The sequence below is a fragment of the Taudactylus pleione genome, unplaced genomic scaffold (genome assembly GCF_031769625.1).
Source record: "Taudactylus pleione unplaced genomic scaffold, aTauple2 ptg000005l, whole genome shotgun sequence".
Classification (NCBI taxonomy): Eukaryota; Metazoa; Chordata; class Amphibia; order Anura; family Myobatrachidae; genus Taudactylus; species Taudactylus pleione.
Window position 1 is genome coordinate 16829426 of NW_028284408.1, and position 24623 is coordinate 16854048.

Consider the following 24623-nt stretch of genomic DNA (forward strand, 5'->3'; position numbering starts at 1 on the left):
GGGCCGAACGGTCAGGCGATATGACCGTTCGTACATGGCCCAGGCTATCAGCTCTGCTATCTTGTAGATAGCAGCGCCGATAGTGAGAGAGGCGCATAGCGCCCCTGTCATTTACGTCCCAGACCCCGATCATACATCGGGGAGCAGCGATATCAGCGCAAACGCTTCTTGGCTTCATACATCTTCCCCTGTGATCCCTATGGCTACATGCATTTTCTGAGAAGTATTAGTTTGTTTTCATCAACAAATAGATCATACTAACTGCTTTTGGACTCGTTTACATTTGGAAGTCAGGTTTATGGCACACCTCTCAGATGTAGCAGTACATGTCCACTTTACCGCTGCGCTCATAGGTGCTGCTTTCACAATCTCCCTGAAAATGCTTTTTCAAAACTAGGCAAGTATTGTAGGTGATTGCAGACAGAATGTATTATAAAGCCAATAACAACCAATCAGCTTTTAGCTAGCATTTTTCAAAATAAAATACCTAGAAGCTGATTTGTAGCTTCTCGAAAAGACTCGATTAATCTCCTCTACGTCTAATATTGTGTGTTGTATTATTCTGTGTTGTAGTATTGTGTGTTGTATTATTCTGTGTTGTAGTATTGTGTGTTGTATTACGTGACAAGTATCCTGTCATCCACCATCCGAACCTTCCCAGGCAGCATTACAGGACTGACACACAGCTGTGTACTCCGCTCTCTCTATGGTATACAGTGCTGCTGCAGAGCACATGTCTCCTCCAGCTCTGCCTAATTATACTGTAACTGTATTAGTACATAGCACTAGAAGTGACTGCGTGGAGAATGTGACGTCAGCAGGCCAGGCAGTTCCGGGTCAGGTGACTCCTCCCCCAGGCTGCGTTGCCAGGTTTCGGGATCCCGGAAGCGGATCTTAGCAGTAGAGTTGCTGCTGCGGCTGCTCCTGTACATGGTGACAATGATGATGATGGCGGCCGGGGCAGAGGAGCAGGAGGCCCGGGAGAAGCTTGTCCTGTGGGATAGGAGGAGCGACCCGCTTGCCCCGCTGACGGATAGGCAGACAGACTCGATACTGGAGTTGAAAGCAGCCGCCGAGGAGCTGCCTATTCCCGCAGAGGTGAATGACAGGGGGTGTGTAGTGTCTGCTGTGTGACAGATCCTCTCAGCCTGTACTGCGCAGCTCAGTGCAGCCCAACCTGTGAGACAAGGGGAGTATCAGTAGTCAGTGGCCCATATTGCAGTAGCTGCACCTATGGGTGATAAAGGATCAGCCTGGCTTCTCCTGCATGGTAATCAGGAATGTTTGCTGTCTGTTGTATACTAAGAAAGTCGGATTTAGGAGACAGGTCTCATGGTGGGTGGCATCAAAAGCATCAATGAACCAGTGGTGTAACTAGGGTCTTTGGTACCCAGGGCAAGATGAAAAATTGCGCGGTGTGTGCTGAAAAAGTGGGCAATGCCACAAGGGACATAGCCACTGAAAAATGGGGGTATGTCAACATGACACGCCACCGTTTCTCTTCACTCTAGGAACATTCCATTCCATATGCACCTTTATGCCCCCAGTAGCAGTGCCCATTATACAATGCCATATACATTGCCCCCAGTAGCAGTGCCCCTTATGCAGTGCCCCTTATACAATGCCCCCAGTAGCAGTGCCTCTTGCACATAAAATACACACAACAGAAAACTATTCTTACCTGAACCTGCGACCGCGCAGTCCACTCCTGCTCGGCACTATGGGAAACGTCTCTCCATTCCCCCACTGCTGGAGGTAGAAGGTGGAGCTTATGAGTGAGCTCCAGCCCGGCACTGGCCCTGGGTGCAGCAGCCAATAAGAATCTGATTCTTATTGTCTGCTAAAACACACCACCACCGGGTAGTACACTAACTGTCAGTGAATGTACTACCCGGTGGTGCAGTATTTGTTTTACTGTGTAGTGCCGCAGACCGCACTGACCTCGACTGTGCCCCCTGCTGGATCCGACAGTGCCCAGGGCACGTGCCCCACTTGACCCCCCTCCCCTAGTTACGCCACTGCAATCAACCATACCGAAGTAGTTTTAAATTATTCTATACTACCATACACCAAACTTAAAATCTAGGGATTTGGTTTGTTGTTTTCCAGAAATGTTGTGTAAAGGATTGAGTTGACTATACTTATTTGTCCCCATTTTTCTGTTATTAGGCTTTGATAACATTCCCACCTATGTGATGGAAATGTGCTATGGCACTGATGCACTGTATATAAAGTGTAAAGCTAGGTACACATCTATACAGTCGTCAGGACGTTGTTTCGATTTTGACCCCTTCATGGGATATTGAAAGTCTATGAGTCATCGAGTTTTGTCAGGTGAAAACAGGACACGTTAAAAAATCGCATCTTAATATTCAGCCAATTCGACGGTGCTTTATTAGACCAAAGGTTCTTGTAATACTCCGGCTGCAGCGATCTCTTTGGGCGTGCATAATTAAACCTGTCGGGTGGCTTACTACGTGCTCTCGTGTAAACTTTCCAATCTCAGTAAATGGATTACAGCCATGTTGTTTTAAAGAATCATCATTTTGTTATGAGTGCATTTGGTCTAGAGATATCATGTATTGCAGTTTCACTATTTTTTTCACTCAATAAAATGTTCTCTATCAAGCATGTTAAAAAGCGTAGTGTAGCCACCACTCTCTGCTCTGCAGAAATGGGTCTTCTACAGTATGTGTCCTCTTTTTCTATGAGTGGTGTGACCAGTTGTAGATCCTGGAAGGTAGGGTTATCCATATGCTGGAGGTCCCCTGGGTTGTTCTTGCAAATCTCCTGTATCAGTAGCATATGGGAATGTGTCTCGCCTCTGCAGCCAGTCTTTGGTCCAGCAAATACGATTATAGCTTCTCGTTTTTTTTTTTTTTATGTTTTAATTGTTTGCAGTGCTGTCACCATAACTACAATCCCCCCAAGTCTTTTTTCTGTTTAAACTCCTGATGTGGGCATGAAACGAACGTATTCTACACTCAGCACTACTTTAGAAAATGGCGACACTAATTTTCCAGTTGACCTGTTCTCTTCCTGTAGATTTGTTTGTTTTGTAATTGTGTCCTTTACCAGCCCATTATTGTAACTGTTTAGATCTGCCGTGAATTTAGCCTGAAATCTGGAGTGTGCACGGTGGTACAATCTCTTTTCTTTCAATATTTTTGGCAGCCGGGGATCGAAGGTCACAACTATAGGCGCGATTCTATTCAACGCGAAGTGAATAGCGCCGGGAATCGGCTCCCGCAGCTATTCAATTCATATGCGCTGCTAAGCCCGACTAGGATTTCTTCTCGCATACATCCGGGGATGCGAGCAGAAATCCAGCAAAAGTCCAGGCGCGATGCTGTTTTCTGCCCTTAGCGCCAGGAAAACAGTATTGCGCTGGGAAGTTTAGTCGGAGAATGCCCGTTCTCGCACCTAAAAACCCTGTTTAAGGCAGGAGAACGAGCCTTCCCCAACTTAACTTCGCGCAGAATTGGATAGGTCCCGGAGCTCATTCCTGGCGCTATTCACTTCGCGTTTAATTGAATCGTGCCCTGTGATTGTATAGGTGTGTATGCATGTATCGTCACTTTGGCCAGTACTTCCGAATGAAAGAGTGATCACAAAAGTGTGTACCGAGTTTAAGGGTTTGTACATTGGTAGCATTGTATAATACCCCCTTGGTGCTCTGATTTTTCTGCATACGTGCCTATTTCTCTCGGGATCATTGATCTCTATGATGAGTAGCCAGACAGTACATGCCTTACTGCATGCATTCCATTCTTGTGTGTTCTTGGGAAGTTCTACACCTGTATTGTTAATCTCCGACATCACTAGCAAAAAAGGGCTTTTTATTCTGTATATGCCGGGCAGTACACCACAGATGGATATAAAAAGACCTGTGAGTATATACTCCTGGTTATTTGGCAGTTGATTCACACAGAATTATAATATATAATACAACCAGAGGATCCGCACATCAATGCTAGAAATAAAATGAAACTTGAATATTTATGGCGGATTTTAGTTTCCTCTCCAGTTATTTTGTCGCTTACACCATTGTTGTTATACAATACTCAATGATGAGAATATAATTAAACTATTTGATCCTTGTTCAAGGCTGCAGAGGAATTGGCTTTAAACTTCAACTGAGCTATTTAGTCTTTTATAAGGAAAATCAAGAATTGAGTAGAGACTTGTCATTCGTAACTGCTCCTCATAAATGATAAATCAGATGTGTAACTTTATTATACGAAAATGGATTTTTTAAAATCCTAGATATAAAATAAAAAATATGGCAAATTCCAAATTAACTTAGTTAAAAGTATCATGTAGGTTGAGATCACAATTGCTGGAATCCAACTTACTGTCCCTCTCGTGAAGTGTGTCATTCATACAGTACCAGTCAAAAGTTTGGACACCCCTTCTCATTCAATGGTTTTTGTTTATTTAAATTATTTTCAACATAGTAGATTAATACTGAAGACATCAAAACTATGAAAGAACATATATGGAATTATGTTGTAAACAAAAAAGTGTTAAACAAATCAAAATATGTTTTATACTTTAGATTCCTCAAAGTAGCCCCCTTTTGCTTTGATGACAGCTTTGCAAACTCTTGGCATTCTCTCAATCAGCTACATGAGGTAGTCTCCTAGAATGGTTTTGAATTAACAGGTGTGCCTTGTCAAGAGTCAATCTGGAATTACTTGCCTTCTTAATGTGTTTGAGACCGTCAGTTGTGTTGTGCAGAGGTAGGGTTAGTACACAGTGGACACCACTATTTGACTACTGTTGTAATCCATATTATGGCACGAACCACTCAACTCAGTAAAGAGAAATGACAGGTCAGTCGATACGGAAAATTTCAAGAACTTTGAATGTATCCTTAAGTGCGGTTGCAAAAACCATCAAACGCTATGATGAAACTAGCTCTCATGAGGACTGCCCCAGGAAAGGAAGAACAAGAATTACCTCTGCTGCAGAGGAGAAGTTCACTAGAGTTACCAGCCTCAGAAACTGCTACTTAACAGCACCTCAGATTAGAGACCACATAAAGTCTTCACAGAGTTCAAGTAGCAGACAAATCTCAACATCAACTGTTCAGAGGAGACTGCGTGAATCAGGCCTTCATTGTCGTTTTGCTGCGAAGAAGCCACTACTGAGGATGAACAACAAGAAGAGGAGAATTGTTTGGGCCAAGAAACACAAGGAATGGACATTAGACCAGTGGAAATCTGTACTTTGGTCTGATGAGTCCAAATTTGAGATTTTTGGTTCCAACTGCCTTGTCTTTGTGAGACGCAGAGGTGGTGAACGGACGGTTTCTGCATGTGTGGTTCCCAATGTGAAGCATGGAGGAGGAAGTGTGATGGTGTGGGGGTGCTTTGCTGGTGACACTGTTGGTGATTTATTCAAAATTCAAGGCACACTTAACCAGCATGGCTACCACAGCATTCTGCAGCACCATGCCATCCCATCTGGTTTGCGCTTACTGGGAACCATCATTTCTTTTTCAACAAGACAATGACCCCAGGGCTACTTGACCAAGAAGAAAAGTGATGGAGTGCTGCGTCAGATGACCTGGCCTTCACAATCACCCAACCTAAACCCAATTGAGCTGGTTTGGGATGAGTTGGACCGCAGAGTAAAGGAAAAGCGGCCAACAAGTGCTCAGCACCTCTGGGAACTCCTTCAAGACTGTTGGAAAACCATTACAGGAGACTACCTCATGAAGCTGATTGAGAGAATGCCAGGAGTGTGCAAAGCTGTCAAAGCAAAATGGGGCTACTTTGAAGAACCTAAAATATAAAACATATTTTGATTTGTTTAATACTTTTTGTCTACAGCATAATTCCATATGTGTTCTTTCATAGTTTTGATGTCTTCAGTATTAATCTACTTTGTTCAAAATAATTTAAATAAACAAAAACCATTGAATGAGAAGGTGTGTCCAAAATTTTGACTGGTACTGTATATACACACACATACTAGTAAAGTCTTTGCTTAAAGGTTCGTATCCACTATCCGAGAGCGATTGAACGATAACGACATAGTTATCGTTCAGTCGCTCGTTAATCGGGCAGCAAAATGACAGCAACGACCAGCGATTAACGTTCACGCTGGTCGTTGTAAGCATCGTTCATCGCCCGAACATACTGGTCAACCTGACGATATCGTCAGGTTGACCATGTTCGGGGATGAGGGAAGATGCCTACACTGAACGATATATCGTTCAGTGTGGGCACTGTGCAGTGTAATGAACGATATCATTATCGTTCAGTCTTTTCACTGTCGCATAGTGGATACCCACCCGCCTTAAGGAAATATTTAATCTGCTGAGCCACCTTCAAGTTTCATTGATGGAGTTGCTGACTTGAATATTACAGCTACAAGGAGATAAGATAGATGCTGAAAAAAGAACTGGGAGAAATAATATCAGATGAAAAAGTATTGCAGAAGGCTTTACTGGTCTCCGCTACCTATTAGAAGTGTTTAATTTCTGCACTTTATGGGGTCGATTCAGTCAGGAGTGAGTGTGGCGAGGCGCTCTTGCAACGGCACATTTGCTCGTCCTGGACTTATGGACTTTTTGGGTCCGCAAACAAAAATCTGCGCTTTTGGAGCTAACGTAAGTGCAGAATATGGCAGCACTTACTCGCACTTCAAGCCAATTTGCGGCTAATTGAATTGAACCCTAGGTGTCCTAGCTTTAAAACTCTTGGTGGTCCTACATGCCAAATATTTAAAATACAGTCTGTGTTTTGTGCAGTTATATAAATTACACATTGTCTTTGATAATGTCACTTCGAACATCCTTATATACTTCAATAACATTTACCTGATGTATCCGTTCGGATATATTCAATGTAATCCGGTTTGTGGAAGTTTTTGACCGTTTTATTGGCGAAACATTAAAATGCTCATGTCTATACACTATAAAAGAAATTAGGCCGATCATCCAATTATTGGCATATTATTATTGCTCACAGATGTTCCTATTACCAATTTTTACTACCGGGCGTGCCATGTTTTACAGTGATAATGAGTAACTTTCACCTCTCTTTTTACTTTTTAATGTACTTCAAAGCTGCAGTGTCACCGTCTGTCTATCAAGTTTAGTCTGAACACCCTCCACTTAACTTGTTTTTCTTTCTAACCAATTTGGTACCGAATTACTGCTTAAGCCACAGGAATTCTCAGACACACATTTCAGCCTCTGTAATCTGATATTTTGATTTTTGAACCCTAATTTGGCCACACCTTCTCACACTTTACTACTTAAGGCCCCCCCCCCATACAGGCAATTCTGCAATTTGCAATCGATTGTGTATAAAAATCTGCAATGTATGGGCTTCACAGATCGCAGATTGCAACCAAAAAGTGATTGGAATTGTTAAATCAGATTACCCAATAAGTTGAATTTCACAGATGGATTGGGGCTGTATATTGCTAGTGTATGGAGATGATCAGCAGATTTGCAGACAGTTACTAGCAAAAGGATGGGCCTTTCAAGATTGTCAGATCTGTGTTTGCTGCAATCGATCTGCAAATCACTGAAACAGATCTGGAATGTATGGGCGCAGATATCTAGATTGGAAAATCCTAAAATCAGGCAATGAATTTCAAATTGTTCAATTGTGGTATTCCGATTGCTGATGTATGGGGACCTTAACTAATTATTAGGCTTTCCTGGTGTCTCCCACCTGGACACTGTTGGTAATGTCTATCAGTGGCTTCTCACATAGGGCCTGATTCAGAGCCGGACGCTATTTGCGCTCGCTTGTTCAGAAGAAAGGGGTGGCTATTCAAATGAACCGTTCGCTCTTTGCGGTCTGTTCACGCCTCTAGGTCTGAACGAGCGTACAAAACATGCAGTCGTTTTTTGGAAAACTACACCCCCTGGCCGCTCGCATCCTACGTCATGTCCGCTATTTATTAGATTAACCGAGTACATCGACCAGCGTATGAACTGCTCGCTATTCTTGTGGTTGGTTTTTTCTACTGCAATCTTGCGAGCAGTTCTGACTATAAAATAACCCAGTGACGTGGTCAATGGCGCTGCTGTATTAATTATGCACACCCATAAAACGCCCGTTTTGACCTTTAAGCACGCTTGCGTTCGGATCTCCACTCCCCGTTTTCAAGCACCTTCCCCTGTTACCACCCACATACGCCTCCTCCTGTCACTCAAAGTAGCAGGCATTCGCTATATAGCGAACAAACATTTTTCGGCCGCACTGACTGGTTTGCGCATGCGTATTATAAACTGTACGCATGCGCAGAAGTGCGAACATCGCTCGGAACGAGCGTACTGCCGCTTACGAGCGGCTCTGAATCAGGCCCATAGCCCTTCCCTAATAACATTAGAGGCGTTCTTATTTAATTTCAATTAGATTACACTAATAAGGACAAAGAGGGTAATTTCTCATAAATTTTTTTTTTTATTATTGTTTCCAGATGTTCTTACAAACAGGTGTTTTACAGTGATATTGAGTATAACTTTCGTTACTTTTTAAAGTACTTTAAGGCTCAACTGGGGCAGAGTCAGTGTCTTTCCGTCAAGTTTAGTCCCAACACATCTCCCTTAACTTGTGTTTTTTTTATTTTCTAACCAGCTTATGGCCTGATACAGAATTGTACACGAATGCTTCTACTGCGAATGTGTACGCAGATGCTATGGGAAAATATACCAATGTCGCAGCCGCTGGGAGAAGTTGCTATGTAAACCCAAGCATCTGCATAAAATGTTGCAGCATCTGCTTACAAAAACGCAGCTTCAGTCACAGAACATTCAATTGTTGCAGTCCAGAGTGAGTCTATGGTCCCGCAGAACGGGCGTGGGAATTGAGATGCCAGAGCCAAGTTCTGTGCGTACGGGAACGCAGAGTCCGGGTGAGACGCCCCTGAAACGGTCACGCCGGTTTTCCTCGCTGCTGCTTCCCCCACGTTAACTCCCCCAAATGTTCCCTGACTGTCAATCACACAGCGAATACATACTTTTTTGTCAGAGTGGTAATGTACTTTGACGCACGTGCAGACGAACGCTAATCCCTCTACTGCGAAAACATCGGCTTAGTGTACAGCTTTATATCAGGCCCTTAGTACCTAATTATTCCTAAACCAGGAAAAGGTACAAAGGTCTGCTATTACTGACCCATCTCTTTAGATGTGAAAAAATAGCAAAAGTCTGCACATCAAGAATAAATAACATTTTAGGATCTTTTACATCTTGTCAAGCTAATAAACTATGGGGAAAAAAGTGTTTATTCATTAAGGGAGAGAAAAATAAATGCAGTGCGGGCTGAGAGGAAAGGATTTAAGGAACGTGCACATCCACATGGATGGTTTAGATAAAGATGTCCGTGAAACTCTAATCAATTACAAGATGCAGCAAAGGAAAACATAGGGGAATGTAAAAGGTTCTGAGTTTGCAAAAGTGCATTTTTCCCCCCACCCATATGCTTTAAATTCTGCTGCAAACACCAAATAGGCACTTGTACACACTCCAACTGTATGCAGTTTCAATTGTTTGTGTTTCCTGCGACCCCGATGCGCGTCCCCGCCGTCGTCTAGTTGGATCACAGATCAGATGGGTTTGCAGAGAGATGTACGATCTTTTGAGTACAATGTGATACACTTCTATGCATCTTATCCTATGATCGGAACAATCAATCGTACACCATATGACCACATCTTATGAAAGATTTCAAGGGAAGAATTTCAAGGGCAATCGTACAACACATCTTACCAACTTTGAATCGCACCATGTATGGGGGCCTTAACTCTCCTAGGTCCTCCATAGAGCTAATGAACTACATTTTATTATATAAATGTATTTCTTCTCTCCTTCATGCCTTACTAAAGCCGTATGTCTTCTCTTTTTAATATATAATATGTCTCCAGTATGTCTTAAGAAAAGTGCTTAATCATTTTGCATAACAAAGAAAACTTTATGGGCCATCTTGCTCATCTGACTGTCTGTTATTGTATAGGATAAGCGAGAAAAAATGCAAATGTGTAATTCTGTCATTTTCGTCCAGCTTCCAATTGAAGATTTATGCAGTCTGACATCCACGTCATTGACTGTGGGTTTGTCCGCAGCGGTCCCGGAGTCTACAGAGGGCATCCTGCAGCAAGGCTTCTCTGCTCTGGGAATGGAGGATGATCGCATAGAAACTGCACAACAGGTAGTTGCACGCCACTAATTGTCGCTTATCTATATAAACTTCAAAATAACATGTAATGCTCTTTTTTCCTAAAGAAATTTGTAACTTTATTATTTTAATCTTGAAAAAAAAAAAAAAAAATATATATATATATATATATATATAATTTTTTTTTTTTGTGCTGTATATTTCACATTGTTTTAAGTAAAATGAAAAACAAATAATTATTCTTGAAGTCTTATCGCACTTGGCGCTTCCACATTGCTGTATTCCGCACTTCCTCTATACCTCAGCAACATCCCTACTCTCCACAGTGAGGAGAGTAGGCTGCATGGGCGTGGCCATTTTGGTTTTCCCCATCTGACTTTCTAATTCTATAGCAGGGGATACACTGTGCGATGGCACCTTGCGACACGACGGGGGATCCGACGTCCGATATATCGGGCGTTCCCCACACACTGTGCAATCAGTTGGTCGACCACCCGATATGCCAGCTCCCCCCTCCCCTACCCGCATAGCGCTGCATGGGATCGCACATCACTTCCCCTGATCTACTGATCCTGCAGAAAGATCGGGGTGCGATGTACGACCCCACGGTTTTGCGCTCGGTCCAACATTAGACCCATTCACTGTGCGATATAACAGCCAAATTGCACCAATCCGTAGGATCGCCTGCTTTATCACACTGTGTATGGCCCGCATATCCCTGCGCTGCACTCAAGCTCACATGACTCTTGCAGCCTATGGGCTTTCACAGCGGGCTATTTAAACTTGCTCCTGAGTACAGCACATTGCCAGAGTAACGTTATCCTTCCGGGATAGTGCCTGGTCCCCAGGCTTCAGTCATTCCTGTGTGTTGTTTCTGTTACCTTTTGCTGCACTCAGGTGTTGGACTTGAACATCTGCCAGCCTCACCTGTGCGCAGTCTCTACAAGCATCTGTTCATCTGCCAGCCACACCAGTACTCTACTCGGCGGGCTTCTGCATACCTGTTACCAGCCCTGTGTTCCATGCAGGCCTCAGCAGTCTTCTCCATTCCTCTTTGCACCTGCTGGCTACTATCCAAGGCGGTTATCTCCAAGAGTGTCTTTCCGGGATCTAGTGCTTCTCTGAACTTTTATTCAGTCCTTTGGCTAGTCTCCGTAGGCTATTACCCGTGACTGGTTTCTCCTGTTCTATGTATACTAGGGCCATTCCGGAGTTTCAAGGGACTGGTTCCAGGGCTGTGGTGGATTGTGGTTTCCAGATTCAGTCTGGGGTAGTGAATAGCTTTATCTGCTAATAAATATCTTGTGAGATCAGTTTTCACAACTTGAACATGCATTTGCATAGGTGTCTATGGTCCAGATCTAAAATTGCAGAGTATTCCAGTGATATGATGGTTGTACTGTGGACATTTTCCATCTACTTCTATAAATATATCTGTATCTGTGCGTCTGTAATATTTACGTTCTTTTTCAGTTCTTCTCATGGTTTGCACAGTTACAGACGCACATGGACCAGGATGAAGGTGCGAAGTGCAGGTACGTTTACTGACCTTTTCTAGAAAGGGATGAAATTCTTGAAAGCAATAAAATCCTATAGCATTGCCACTGGAAGTAAGATTAATAACTTAAAGCCTTAACTGTATATGGACAGCTGCTGATTATAAAAGATGTTTGATATATATATATATATATATAATTTTCTAATTGGGTGTAATTTTGGACTGAACATACATTTCTTTTAAAATATTAGTTTAGTCGTGAGTCATTTTGTAAAAATATACAACACTTAACTTCTTAGGAAGAAAATCTATCATACCCCTTTAATTATTATGTTACAGACTGTGCTAGATAAATGATAGCTATAAGCTGATTGGTTGCTATGGGAGTCATGGTAATATTTTTAGCAAATTAAATAAATGAAGGGAAAATGGCAAACATTCTATCTTTGTATACAGGCTACAGTTTACAGGCTTATCTGGGTTGTGTGCAGAATGAAACTATTGATTAATAAGAAACAATGAGCAACTCATGTAATTAGATCCAAATCCTATTTTGATTACCAATATTACCATCTATATATCAGCTTCTGGGAAATTATTGCTACATTGTACATTGTGAAGCAATATTCCTTCTCAGTGCAATTTCTGGTCAAATGCTTTTGACAAAACTATTCAAATTGTACATTTAATTTTATCTATATATCCCTTTATAGAACCCCCTTTTCCTTCCACACCATGGGCAACTTCTCCATTTTATCTCTGTAAGGTTTGGTGCATCTCTCCCTTAGTTACATAAATTTAGGGCATATAGACAGAGTGAAACCATGTCCTTGAAAGGTAAATATGTATATGTATATGTATATGTGTGTGTGTGTGTACTACATGGTCAAAGTATGTGGACACCAGAATATCACACTACTATGTGCTTATTGAACACCTTATGCAGCTCACAGACAGCGTTCCAATTAATTCCAAAGGTGTTCAGTGGGGTTGAGTTCAGGACTCTGTGCATGTCAGTGGGGTTGAGTGTCATGCTGAAAGAAGAAAGGGCTTTCCCAAATATGCTGCCACAAAGTTACAAGCGCACAATTCTTTAAAAAACTGCATGACCTGTTGAAAAACCGCCCAATATTTTGTTCACCGGAATCATTGACCTTGCCGGCATCGGCAGCTGGATCGCTCCAAGGGCTCTGCATGCAGGCTGATTGTACGACCCACGGGGGCACGCATAGTGTGTCTTATATGTCTGCCCGATCCGCATGTTTGGACGATATATCGTCTAGTGTGTTCCCGGCTTAAGGGCCCCAGACCAAAATGTGAAAAAACAGTCCAGAACAATATTGCTCCTCTACCAAGCTTTACAGTTGGCAGTATTCAGTCAGAGGACATCCTCCATGCATCCATCAAACTCCTATTTATCCTCCATGCTGCCAGGTGGTGAATTGTGATTGATTATACCAAAGTTATGAGTTTTCACTGCCCAGGAGTCAATGGGGTCCTGTTTACATCACTCCAGCTGAAGTTGGGCTTTTTTGGTGATCCGAGGATGGCATGCAGCTGCTTGGCTATGGAAGCCCAAACCATGAAAGTCCCAACAAAGTTCTGACTTTGCTTCCGGAGGCAGTTTAGGAACTCTGTAGTGAGTGCTGCAGCCAAAACCAGATGTCTCTTACGCACTGTGCCCTTCTGTACTTGGCCTCCCTATTATGTGAGCTTATGTGGCCTAAGCTGTTGTTGCTCCTAGATGTTATCACTTCACAATAACAGCCCTTAAAGTTGACCAGAGAAGCTCTAGCAGTGCAGAAGTTTGACGTCCCGGTGGCAAAGGTAGCATCCTGTGACACTGCCAACTTATCATACAGTACAACCCATTCTACTGCTAATGTTTGACTATAGAGATTGTATGGCTGTGGCTAAGTTGGCCAAACACAATTAGATGGGATGTCCGCATACTTTTTTGCCATGTAGTACATACCAAACGTATAGATGGGTTAAATGGAGGAATTTCTTTTTCTATTTCCTTTTTCATCGGAGTGAAATTTGAATCCATAGCCCAGCAGACAAGGATTTAACAGCAAGTACAAAAATATCCTATTTAACCACTTAACTAGCTAATATTTTTTTCCAAAAAGCACTCAGAAATTAATTTTTTAATGATTGAACTAGGTCAAGAACATCTAATTAAAATTTATCCAACACGATTTTGAGATGCAGTATTTCATAAAAATAGCAATTTTTATGGTACATTATACTGTGCAATAACGCAAACTTATCGGTGGTCCTGTATCGATATTCTTGATTGATATGGATCACAATAATCAAAAGGATTCACAAAATTAGTCACAATATTAATATTTATATTGGGCAGGGGGGTGAAACAACTCAAAAAATGAGTATTGAGCAAAATTGATATCCTGATGCATCGCTATTTATATGATCGATATTTACCTGGCAAGGCTGGGGAAGGCTGCTCTCCTCTGCAGCTGCTGGGAAAGCCCAGCCTGGCATGGTCACATCTCATGAGACCATGCCAGGCGAGTGGTTAAACACTTTTTTGGATGTAGTACTTTTTCAACTACAAGTACATTCCTACAGACTTCATTACAAAAAGAAGAAATATTATTTGCAAGTCATTTTTCCGTTCTATATTATATAATGGGGTTTCCCTTAAACTAATTTTAATTGAAACCAAAAACTTCCTTACACACTCTTCATAAAAATAAAACCCTGGAGATTTGTACTGAGATTTTTGCATTCTCTCATTCTGTTGACAGAGCAGTAAAGAGTATTTTTCTGTCAACATTGGTACCTACGAAGTTCCTGCCTTCTATATGTACACAACGGACAGACCAGGGACTTCAAATGCATTTTATAAACCGCAACTTCCAAAATATTGCCTTTTATCAAAGGGGTTGGAGTGGTGGGAACAGGAACCATATAGAGTGGCTGCATAACTACTACATGCTTATGCTGTCATGTTGTCGCACAGGATGTTACATGCATGATTCAGGCTTCCCATTCAAAGGAATCCAATGAAATCCATGCAAAATCTAATCGTAATTGCTGCACAACTGGATCTGTTTGGGCAAAAAAAGTGGAGCACTGGATTTATTTTCAAGGTCTCTAATAGTAAAATATTACAAGCTTGCTAGCAGGGCCCTCTTACCTCTATATATGTGTGTGTGTGTGTCTGTTATTTTCCATTCTTGTTTTATTACGGTTTTGTTCCCAATTGTAAAGCCAAACCGAATATGCTGGTTCTCATAGCTTGACAAACTTTCTAAAATCTAGGAGCCAGGGTGAACGTGTAGGAGCCAAACCACTAACCCCCCCCCCCCCCCCAAAAAAATAAAATAAAAAAAATTTACAGGATTAAGGAGCACAGCTCTGTGTGTTACTCTATACTAGTCCACAAAATGTCCACAGTTGCATGGATGTAGTAAACCACTCTTCTTCAGCAACATTGCTGTGCAGCTGCCCCCCAGGCAAACAACCCCTCCCCCCACCCACCCAAGGCCACATTACTGAGCAGCTAAGCCCCCCACCGGGAAGCCAACCCCCACGGCCAAAAAACTAAGGGGGTACACTCATGCAAAATACCCCTCCGCACCATCTCCCCTTGGGCCACACCAATACCCCTCCGAAGCCGCAAATCCCGGCCACGTATAGACCCTCCTGCCGGCGAGCTCTATGCAACCGGAGTTAGGTGACAGCAGAGAGCTGGGATGGATGGCAGAAGTACGCGCAGGCCGGGACATACAGGCACAACAGTCACCGCAGGTGACACTCAACACATGCAGTCCTGTGCATGAAATGCCCACCGCAATACTACAGGCACGCTCATGAATCTCCACTGGGGCTGACAAAGATCTGCTTCCTCCCTCCCTGTAAAATCTGTTGGGCAGGCAGCAAAATCTGGTCGCCATAACGACCTATCCTCTGGGATTTGTCGAGCCCTGCTGGTACTATATAGGCAACTGTAAATAAATAAGAGGTGGGATAACAATCATACCATTCCTCCTGACCTTATTATAATCCTTACACTTTCAAATAGGCATATTTTTCACAAAGTAAGCCCTACCAACTATGTACAGTATTCAGTAACTTTGCTGAAAGTATATAGAAGTTTAGAAAAGTACTATATCAATGTCATTATGTTTCTTGTTTTCAATCTATAGATTTACATTTTTTAAGACCCTGTATTATTGTTGGGGTTTAAGTAGGGTTGTCCTGAAAGTAGATCATTTATAAATAACACATGTGCAGAGTGTGTACAGTTTTCTGTCTATACGTATGTACCATAAAGTTGGCGCAAAGTACCCCATGCAGCATAGTGCAGGCAATATGCCTCTGTTTACAGTGTAAAATTATAACTATATACTTTTTGGTTATGGTTCATTTCTAATTTCGTTTTGCTTCTTTAATTTTGCATACATGAGCTATGATAATATTTTGAATGAGTTTTTTTTTCCCCTTATGAGGAGCAGTGTTTAGTTAAACGCATCCGCCTCCAAGTCTCACATATCTGGGCTCTGCCATGTTACCTAAGTGGCAATATATGAACTCATATGGCATGTACTATTAAGGCAGCAATTCGTATTAAGCAGTGAAGATATTTTTATAATTACTGGTTTGTTGTGTTCATTCATACAACAACTTAAGAAATCTATATGGTTATCTTTTTCCAAAAAACAAAACCACTTATAATGTTATATAGTAACATCTGGTTACATTATTATGACATGAATACATAGCAAACTTTAGAACTATGTGATCTCTTTTAGGTGAACATACTATAAAGGGCCAATATTGTGAGCTTTAATTCCTAATTCTGTATCTAACTACACCCCTAGTTTTCATGTAATCTTCTATTGCTGTCTCTTTTCCTGGTGACCTCTGCAGAGAGATGAGAGATTACTTGTCTGGGTTCCAGGACCAGTGTGATGCCATACTGAATGACGTCAATGTCGCACTGCAGCACTTGGAGTCATTACAGAAACAGTACTTATTTGTGTCTACAAAAACGGGAACGTTACATGAAGCCTGCGAACAACTTCTTAAAGAACAGGTATGTTTAACGTGCTGCAACTGTAATAAGTTTTTTCTGTAAGAATCACACTTGTCTATTTATTCAACTGTCTATATGTACAAATTTAACAATTTCCTGTAATTAATGTAAGTTGCTGTAAAATCAACCTTTTAGCATGTTGTGTGCATGTCTACCACATGTTATTTTTATTTTTATATCTTTATTTTTTTTAATCTAGACTGACTTCTCTGTATTTTTTTATTTTTCTGTGTATTTTTTTTAACTTGTATATGTTGGAAATTATCTACCTAGCATTCATGTCCATCAGATAAATTGGCACATGTAATCCTCTACAGGATGCTCGGTACACAGCTACATTTCTATATAAATTAGTACATGCTATCATATCCAAACTGTTAATACTATTGACATTAATAGCAAAATTAAGAAAACTGTCAACTTGTGGCCATATCTGGATGACATCCTGGTGTCAGGAATTACCGTAAAATCCAGGATTTCAAAGGTCATAACTTTTCTGCAGGGACAAGGCTGGATTGTGAATCAATAAGAAGAAATCTTACAGTGCTTGATATAGCCCTGGACTCATCAATTACAAGGAAGCAGTCGGGAAGCCGATGGACTTAATCCCGACCGCCGGCTTCCCGACTGTCTAATCCCAGCAAGTGTTTAACGACAGGCGGTGAAATCCAAAATTCCAAAATCCCAATGCCTGTCATTAGACCTACGACGGGAGCCCGACACCTGGCTTGCCGATAGAAAGTAAGCCGGGTGCGGACAGCTGCGCGGGGGGGTGGGGGGTTAGGGGCTCCCGGCAGGGGGGGGGGGGGACTTAGGGGCTCCCGGCGCGGGGGGGGGATTTAGGGTTAGGTTAGGTTAGGGGAAGGGTCGGATAGGGTTAGGTACCCCTGGCGGGAGGTTAGGGTTACGCACCCCCTCCCCTGGGAGACTTGGGGTTAGGCTGCGGGGAAGATTTAGGCACTTAGAGGGGGGTTAGGTTTAGGCACTTGGGGCGAGGGGGGGGGGGAGGTTAGGATTAGGCACCCCTAAAGGAGGCTTGGTGCTAGGGGGTAGAATTAGGTTAGTTTATACTTACCTTTGGACGTTCGGGATCTTTGCCCTTGCCGGGCTTCCGCTGTCGGGATTTGTAAATCATACTGGTTCCCAATTACAGACTCATTAACATATAACAGTAAGGAGACATCTCATGCCACTGGGAATGTGCCACCCAAGTGCTAGACCGTTGTGCAAGATAGCACATCTTCAGATAGAACTCCCAATACATATTGGAACTAAAGCAGACTTTCCTAGATCACAAAGTAAAGCTGTCCTTAAACACTAAGAGCCGTATCCAATTAGCTGCGAAAAAGCAAAAACTAAACGTTGAAGGTTTTGCACAACATATTTTGGCGCAATGTTTTTGCATCTCGTCTATGCGCGCTCCCGTTTTTCGCACTTACCTATTACAACAAAAGATGCAAAAACACATTAGTGTAAAAACTGCGCATGGTGAAACCAGCAAAAAGTACAGCACATTTTGGAGAAATCTGTCTGTATCCCTTTAAAAGGCTAACTGACATAGGAAATCAATATAGAAGTGTATGTGTCCCTAATAAAAGTATTTGGGGTTCTTAAATTGTGTTAAATGGCTGTTATATGCATATTTGTATAACATTGGAAAAATTAGAAAAAGCAAGTTTGGGCCAAAATAAATACTGCAGTTAAATTGGGGGTACATGAAAATGGGCACAAGTATATTTTTGTGTCCTAAAAGTGCACTTTTAAATTTAATTTAATTTTTTAAAATACACCTGGTACAGCTACTTGCAATGTTTCAAACACATGCCCCATCCATAGAGCCCCCAAAATACCAGACCCACTACTTTAAATCATTTTCCAACACTTCATTTTTTCAACCCAAAAATGACATGTAATTATTGGCCAAATTAAGCTAATTAAATTTTTTTTTGCCTAATTTGTCATAGGGGGAGTTCTGAAACAAATCCCCACATTTTTAATCAAAAATATGGATTTTGAAATTTTTTTCACCTGCTCTGAGATGGTGAAAACTGTTCGCTGGTTTTTGTCTATGGAGTTTTCGCACGTGCGAAAACTTAGGCAATAGGATTGCATGATACGCGTTTTTGTGCAAAAAGTTCACACCTGCGAACACTTATTGCCAAAACGCGGCTTTTCGCGGCTAATTGGATATGGCCCTAAGAGCTCTCTGATCTGGTGACAACAATCAACTCTTGAATCACCAGGTATGTATCTGCTAGAACACAGGTTCTCAAACCCGGTCCTCAGGACCCCAAACAGTGCATGTTTTGCAGGTCTCCTCACAGAATCACAAGTGAAATAATTAGCTCCACCTGTGGATGTTTTAAAATGTGTCGGTGAGTAATGACTACACCTATGCACCTTCTGGGTAACCTGCAAAACGTGACCTGTGTGGGGTCCTGAGGACAGTTTGGGAACCTCTGTGCTAGAATGGTAGAACTCATAGCAACAGGCTCATGTGCTGCGGGACGGGGAGCACACCTATTCCCCAGGATGGGACATGGTCAAGGCAGCGAGGAAACGCCACATAAATATCCTGGAAATGAGAGCAGCATGGAAAGCATGTCAGAATATTCTCATAAAACAGTGGTTGCCTTCATAAACCATAAGGGGGCAGCAGAAGCAAAGCAGTGAATGAAAAAGTGGCAAAATGGTTATTTTTGGGTATCTACATTCAGTGTAGCAGGCAATAAGAATATATTAGAGGACTACATGAGCTGGTGGCATGTAATTCTTTGAGAACGGGGATGGAATAATGTAGTCTTCCAGCTAATAATATGGCATTGTCAATCCTGAAGGTATTTGTTTTTCCTATTCATTTCCTTATTTCCTCTCATTTCTCACATACTGAGAAAAATCGAGAGAGAGAGCACAAAGTGATAGCAAGTCTTTCTTCTGGCTAAGCCATCCGAGGTTCCCCATGACCTCGGAGATGCTGCAGGAAGAACTCATGCAAGAAAGGAAAAAAAAACAAACAAAAAAACCCTTCAATAGTGTATAAATCGAATCAATACCAAGATGAATTCAGGCTGTTCTAGGGGCAAAGGGAGGTCCTACCCATTACTAGAAAGGTGCACCTAATAAAGTGGTTAGTAAGTGTCTGTATAATACACTCCCTCTAACATGAATGCATATAGGAAAGTGGTTTAGTTGGCACCATGGTTCAAATGTGCATATTTTAAAAGTAGTTTAAAGGGTGTTCTTCCAGATGTGAGTGTGAAACTTAAAGCTGTGTGGTGCTGTACACTAATGCGATCTAGGCAGCTAGGTCTTACTACACCCTGCACTAGAAATAACATGCACTGTAATGTGATGATCCTCACCACTGATAATTATATACAGTGAGAAATGCAGCCTGTTATGAATATCTGAGTGACAGTGTTTTTCTCTTTGTGTGTTCACATCAGTCAGAACTGGTCAACTTTGCTGAGAGCATTCAACAGAAACTGTCATACTTTAATGAGCTTGAAACCATAAATTCGGTGAGTATCGCTTATGATGAGGTTAGCCTACTGGTGCATTTACCTCTTCCATAGTTAAAAGAACATGTAACACCTGCGCATGGTTAGGGCATTTTTATTAACAGTAATCCAGTTTGTATTGGGCCAGTTCCCTGATCCCCAGGGCATCGGTGAAATCCAACATGTCGAATTTCACCGATTTGCTGATCTCGATTTAAAATATGAACGTGATCAGCAAATTTGGGATTTTTAACCTGAAGAATTTCACAGATTCCCAACAGATTGGCGATCGATGGCTACTGATCGGCATTTCCAATCGGTGAAGCGGTCGGTAGCTGTATAGCGCCCTTTAGATACAGAGACGCACATTAGCACCCAACTTCTGCCCTTGGCGTCTCCATCTACATTGTAATGTCACCAAATAGTTATTAGCTTTTATTTTTTCGCTTTTTTTAAGAACTATCTGGTCAAGTGAGTCGCTGGATAAGATATCACATACCTTTTATTTAGCTGGAGACTATACATAGTCTAATCTGATAAACGTTTGCAGAATGCCAGTGTAACAGGTTTTTTTCTTCTTTGTCTTCTTTACTTAGAAGTTGAATTCTCCCACATTATCTGTGAACAGTGAAGGATTTATACCCATGCTTGCAAAACTAGATGACTGTATATCCTACATTTCGTCACACGTGAGTTGTCTATCCTCTCATTGTGAATATATTTCTTCTCGTATATCACTCCCAACCTTTGCAAATTTATAAGACTGTAATACCAGTATTTCAGGATTAAATTGACAGCAACAAAAATTCCTGTAGTATGAAAATAAATATTTATATATTAAAAAATAAATGAGTATTTATTTAATTCTTCCCATATGGTGTCATAAAAATGTGCAACAGAATATGGTCTGTAGAGACTTTTATTTTCTGTGCTGACTTCAGCTGTTATGGTGCACCACTTCTCATATATTTCCCCATCGTCAGAACACTGCATGAAGATGGAGTGCAGGTCATAGATACCCTCAGGAAATAGCACAAGCATTAAAGATGCAAATGTGTTTTATTCTATGACAAATCCAATGTTTAGGTCCTCATGTCAACCTAAAAATAAATAGGCTTGAAGGGGCCGATGCAGAGTTGGAAGTAAAATAGGTGTTCTCAAAAGAAAAGTGCACTGAAAATTAGCGCATGTCCAAACTTATATATATATATATATATATATATATATATATATATACACACACACACACCACACAGAAGGCGAGAGACTACAAAATAACCTAAATGACAATTCCAGATAGGCAGAATACAAGTGAGAGATGCAATTTTACCCAAACTGTATGGCAGACTGAGGAATGTGGCCTAAGACGCGGATGACAGAAATAAACATTACCGTTATGTGGAATAGGAGCGCAATGCATACAGAACTAATTTGGCATAGAACAAGACAGGTGTATGTGAGGAAGATGAAGAGTGACAGACCTGAGACATAAGTTAGAGGACCCTACTTGTCAAAGCTTACATTCTAAAGGGAGGGTATAGAAAGAGAGGGGAGATGGGGCGGCCATCTTGGTTGCAGTAATACGGTACACGTATGAGCAATTTCTAGAAGTGTGATGTGCAGTGGGGTGTAACAGAGTTTCTAACAGAACAACAAAACAGATGGTTTGCAAAGGTGTGTGGGCCAGGGTGTTGTAGAGGCCTATATCGGGCATGGGCCTTGCTGGCCAGGGTGTTTTAAGGAGTAAGGGCCTTGCTGGTATGGAGGAGAAACTTATGAAGCCAGGGTAGTGTTTAGGCTGGTATGGAGCAGACAGGTGGCCAGGGTAGTGTTTAGGCTGGTATGGAGCAGACAGGTGGCCAGGGTAGTGTTTAGGCTGGTATGGAGCAGACAGGTGGCCAGGGTATTGTTTAGGCTGGTATGGAGCAGACAGGTGGCCAGGGTATTGTTTAGGCTGGTATGGAGCAGACAGGTGGCCAGGGTATTGTTTAGGCTGGTATGGAGCAGACAGGTGGCCAGGGTATTGTTTAGGCTGGTATGGAGCAGACAGGTTTCCAGGGAAGTGTTTGGGCTGGTATGGAGCAGACAGGTGGCCAGGGTAGTGTTTAGGCTGGTATGGAGGAGAAACTTAGGAAGCCAGGGTGGTGTTTAGGCTGGTATGGAGCAGACACTTAGGTGTCCAGGGTAGTGTTTATGCTGGTATGGAGCAAGTAGTTAGGTGGCCAGGGTGGTGTTTAGGCTGATAGGGAGCAGACAGGTGGCCAGGGTGGTGTTTAGGCTGATAGGGAGCAGACAGGTGGCCAGGGTGGTGTTTAGGCTGGTATGGAGCAGACACTTAGGTGGCCAGGGTAGTGTTTATGCTGGTATGGAGCAAATAGGTGGACAGGGTAGTGTTTAGGCTGGTATGGAGGAGAAACTTAGGTGGCCACGGTAGTGTTTAGGCTGGTATGGAGGAGAAACTTAGGTGGCCAGGGTAGTGTTTAGGCTGGTATGGAGGAGAAACTTAGGAAGCCAGGGTGGTGTTTAGGCTGATATGGAGCAGACAGGTGACCAGGGTAGTGTTTAGGCTGGTATGGAGCAGACAGGTGGCAGGGTAGGGTTTAGGCTGGTATGGAGCAGAAAGTTAGGTGTCCAGGGTAGTGTTTATGCTGGTATGGAGCAAGTAGTTAGGTGGCCAGGGTGGTGTTTAGGCTGATAGGGAGCAGACAGGTGGCCAGGGTGGTGTTTAGGCTGATAGGGAGCAGACAGGTGGCCAGGGTAGTGTTTAGGCTGATAGGGAGCAGACAGGTGGCCAGGGTAGTGTTTAGGCTGATAGAGAGCAGACAGGTGGCCAGGGTAGTGTTTAGGCTGGTATGGAGCAGAAAGTTAGGTGGCCAGGGTAGTGTTTAGGCTGGTATGGAGCAGAAAGTTAGGTGGCCAGGGTAGTGTTTAGGCTGGTATGGAGGAGAAACTTAGGTGGCCAGGGTGGTGTTTAGGCTGATATGGAGGAGAAACTTAGATGGCCAGGGTAGTGTTTAGGCTGATAGGGAGCAGACAGGTGGCCAGGGTAGTGTTTAGGCTGGTATGGAGCAGACAGGTAGTGTTCAGGCTGGTATGGAGCAGACACTTAGGTGGCCAGGGTAGTGTTTGGGCTGGTATAGAGCAGACACTTAGGTGTTCAGGGTAGTGTTCAGGCTGGTATGGAGCAGACACTTAGGTGACCAGGGTAGTGTTTGGGTTGGTATGGAGCAGACACTTAGGTGTTCTGGGTAGTGTTTGGGCTGGTATGGAGCAGACACTTAGGTGGCCAGGGTAGTGTTTGGGCTGGTATAGAGCAGACACTTAGGTGTTCAGGGTAGTGTTCAGGCTGGTATGGAGCAGACACTTAGGTGGCCAGGGTAGTGTTTGGGTTGGTATGGAGCAGACACTTAGGTGTTCTGGGTAGTGTTTGGGCTGGTATGGAGCAGACACTTAGGTGGCCAGGGTAGTGTTTGGGCTGGTATAGAGCAGACACTTAGGTGTTCAGGGTAGTGTTTAGCCTGGTATGGAGCAGGGGTCTTGCAAGAGTGAAGCTCTCCTACACCAGGGGTTTACCAGATCCAGCCGGCAAGCGTTCATGGAGAAAAATAGGGTAAGGTACAGGTCCCTATAATGATGTTTGAGGACCAGACATTGGAAGAGGATAGACGTGGGTTGACAAGTAAAAAAAGACTGCAAAGTATGTATCAGGAAACACAATAAACCACATCCAGTGCATGGAGTACAGATGATTATGGGCAGCCTTAGAAATAGTACCTGGCAGGGTATTTCCTTACAGCTGTACGCATTGTGGTATGCATGCACATTGTGGTATGCATATACATCAGCATTGTCAGCATATGTGCCTGGTTTGCTACTAGTCCTCATAATCAGTGTGTATGTGCACCTGTTGCTCTATAGTAGATGCAAAAGATACGCCTCATAACAGGCCTATATACACTTACATACTGCTCTGCATTAGCCACATATGTGTGAACGTGCCCTTACCAAACTTTGCCTATTTGACATTGTCCCTACACATCCCCATTCCACTACTTCAATCCAAAGGTTTGGTATGTGCACAATGTGTGCAAGTCTGCATGGCCACATATATGTGCAATCGCTTTCTGAGCCTAGGCATTGTAAAGTCACACAAGGGTCGCTACACAAACTGGCATACGTTCAATCCTACATTAGCCTGTAAAACTGAACATGCTGTTAAATACATCCCCACCAAGGTCCTTTATAAAAAAAAAAAAGTCCAAAACCACATGTATAAATGAATACACATCACGGATAACCATGCGTAGCAATAACCGCCATAAGTGAGAAGGGCAATACCATTAGTGACCACCAGATGTCATTAGAAACATTGTTTAAAACAAAAATACCGTGCAACATAAATGTACATATGC

At 42.6% G+C, this 24623-nt stretch overlaps 1 protein-coding gene across 2 annotated transcripts in view; it reads left to right on the forward strand.

The window, feature by feature from the left end:
• Positions 1-910: 910 nt before the first annotated feature.
• COG3 (component of oligomeric golgi complex 3) overlaps positions 911-24623 on the forward strand; it is an 83909-nt gene continuing 60196 nt past the window's right edge. For both annotated transcript variants that reach the window (XM_088442827.1, XM_088442837.1), the window contains exons 1-6: positions 911-1098; positions 10032-10178; positions 11619-11680; positions 16546-16711; positions 20158-20232; positions 20808-20900. In XM_088442827.1, coding sequence (XP_088298953.1) covers positions 931-1098; positions 10032-10178; positions 11619-11680; positions 16546-16711; positions 20158-20232; positions 20808-20900 — 711 coding nt within the window. In that variant the 5' untranslated portion in view covers positions 911-930. The remainder of the gene's footprint in view (positions 1099-10031; positions 10179-11618; positions 11681-16545; positions 16712-20157; positions 20233-20807; positions 20901-24623) is intronic.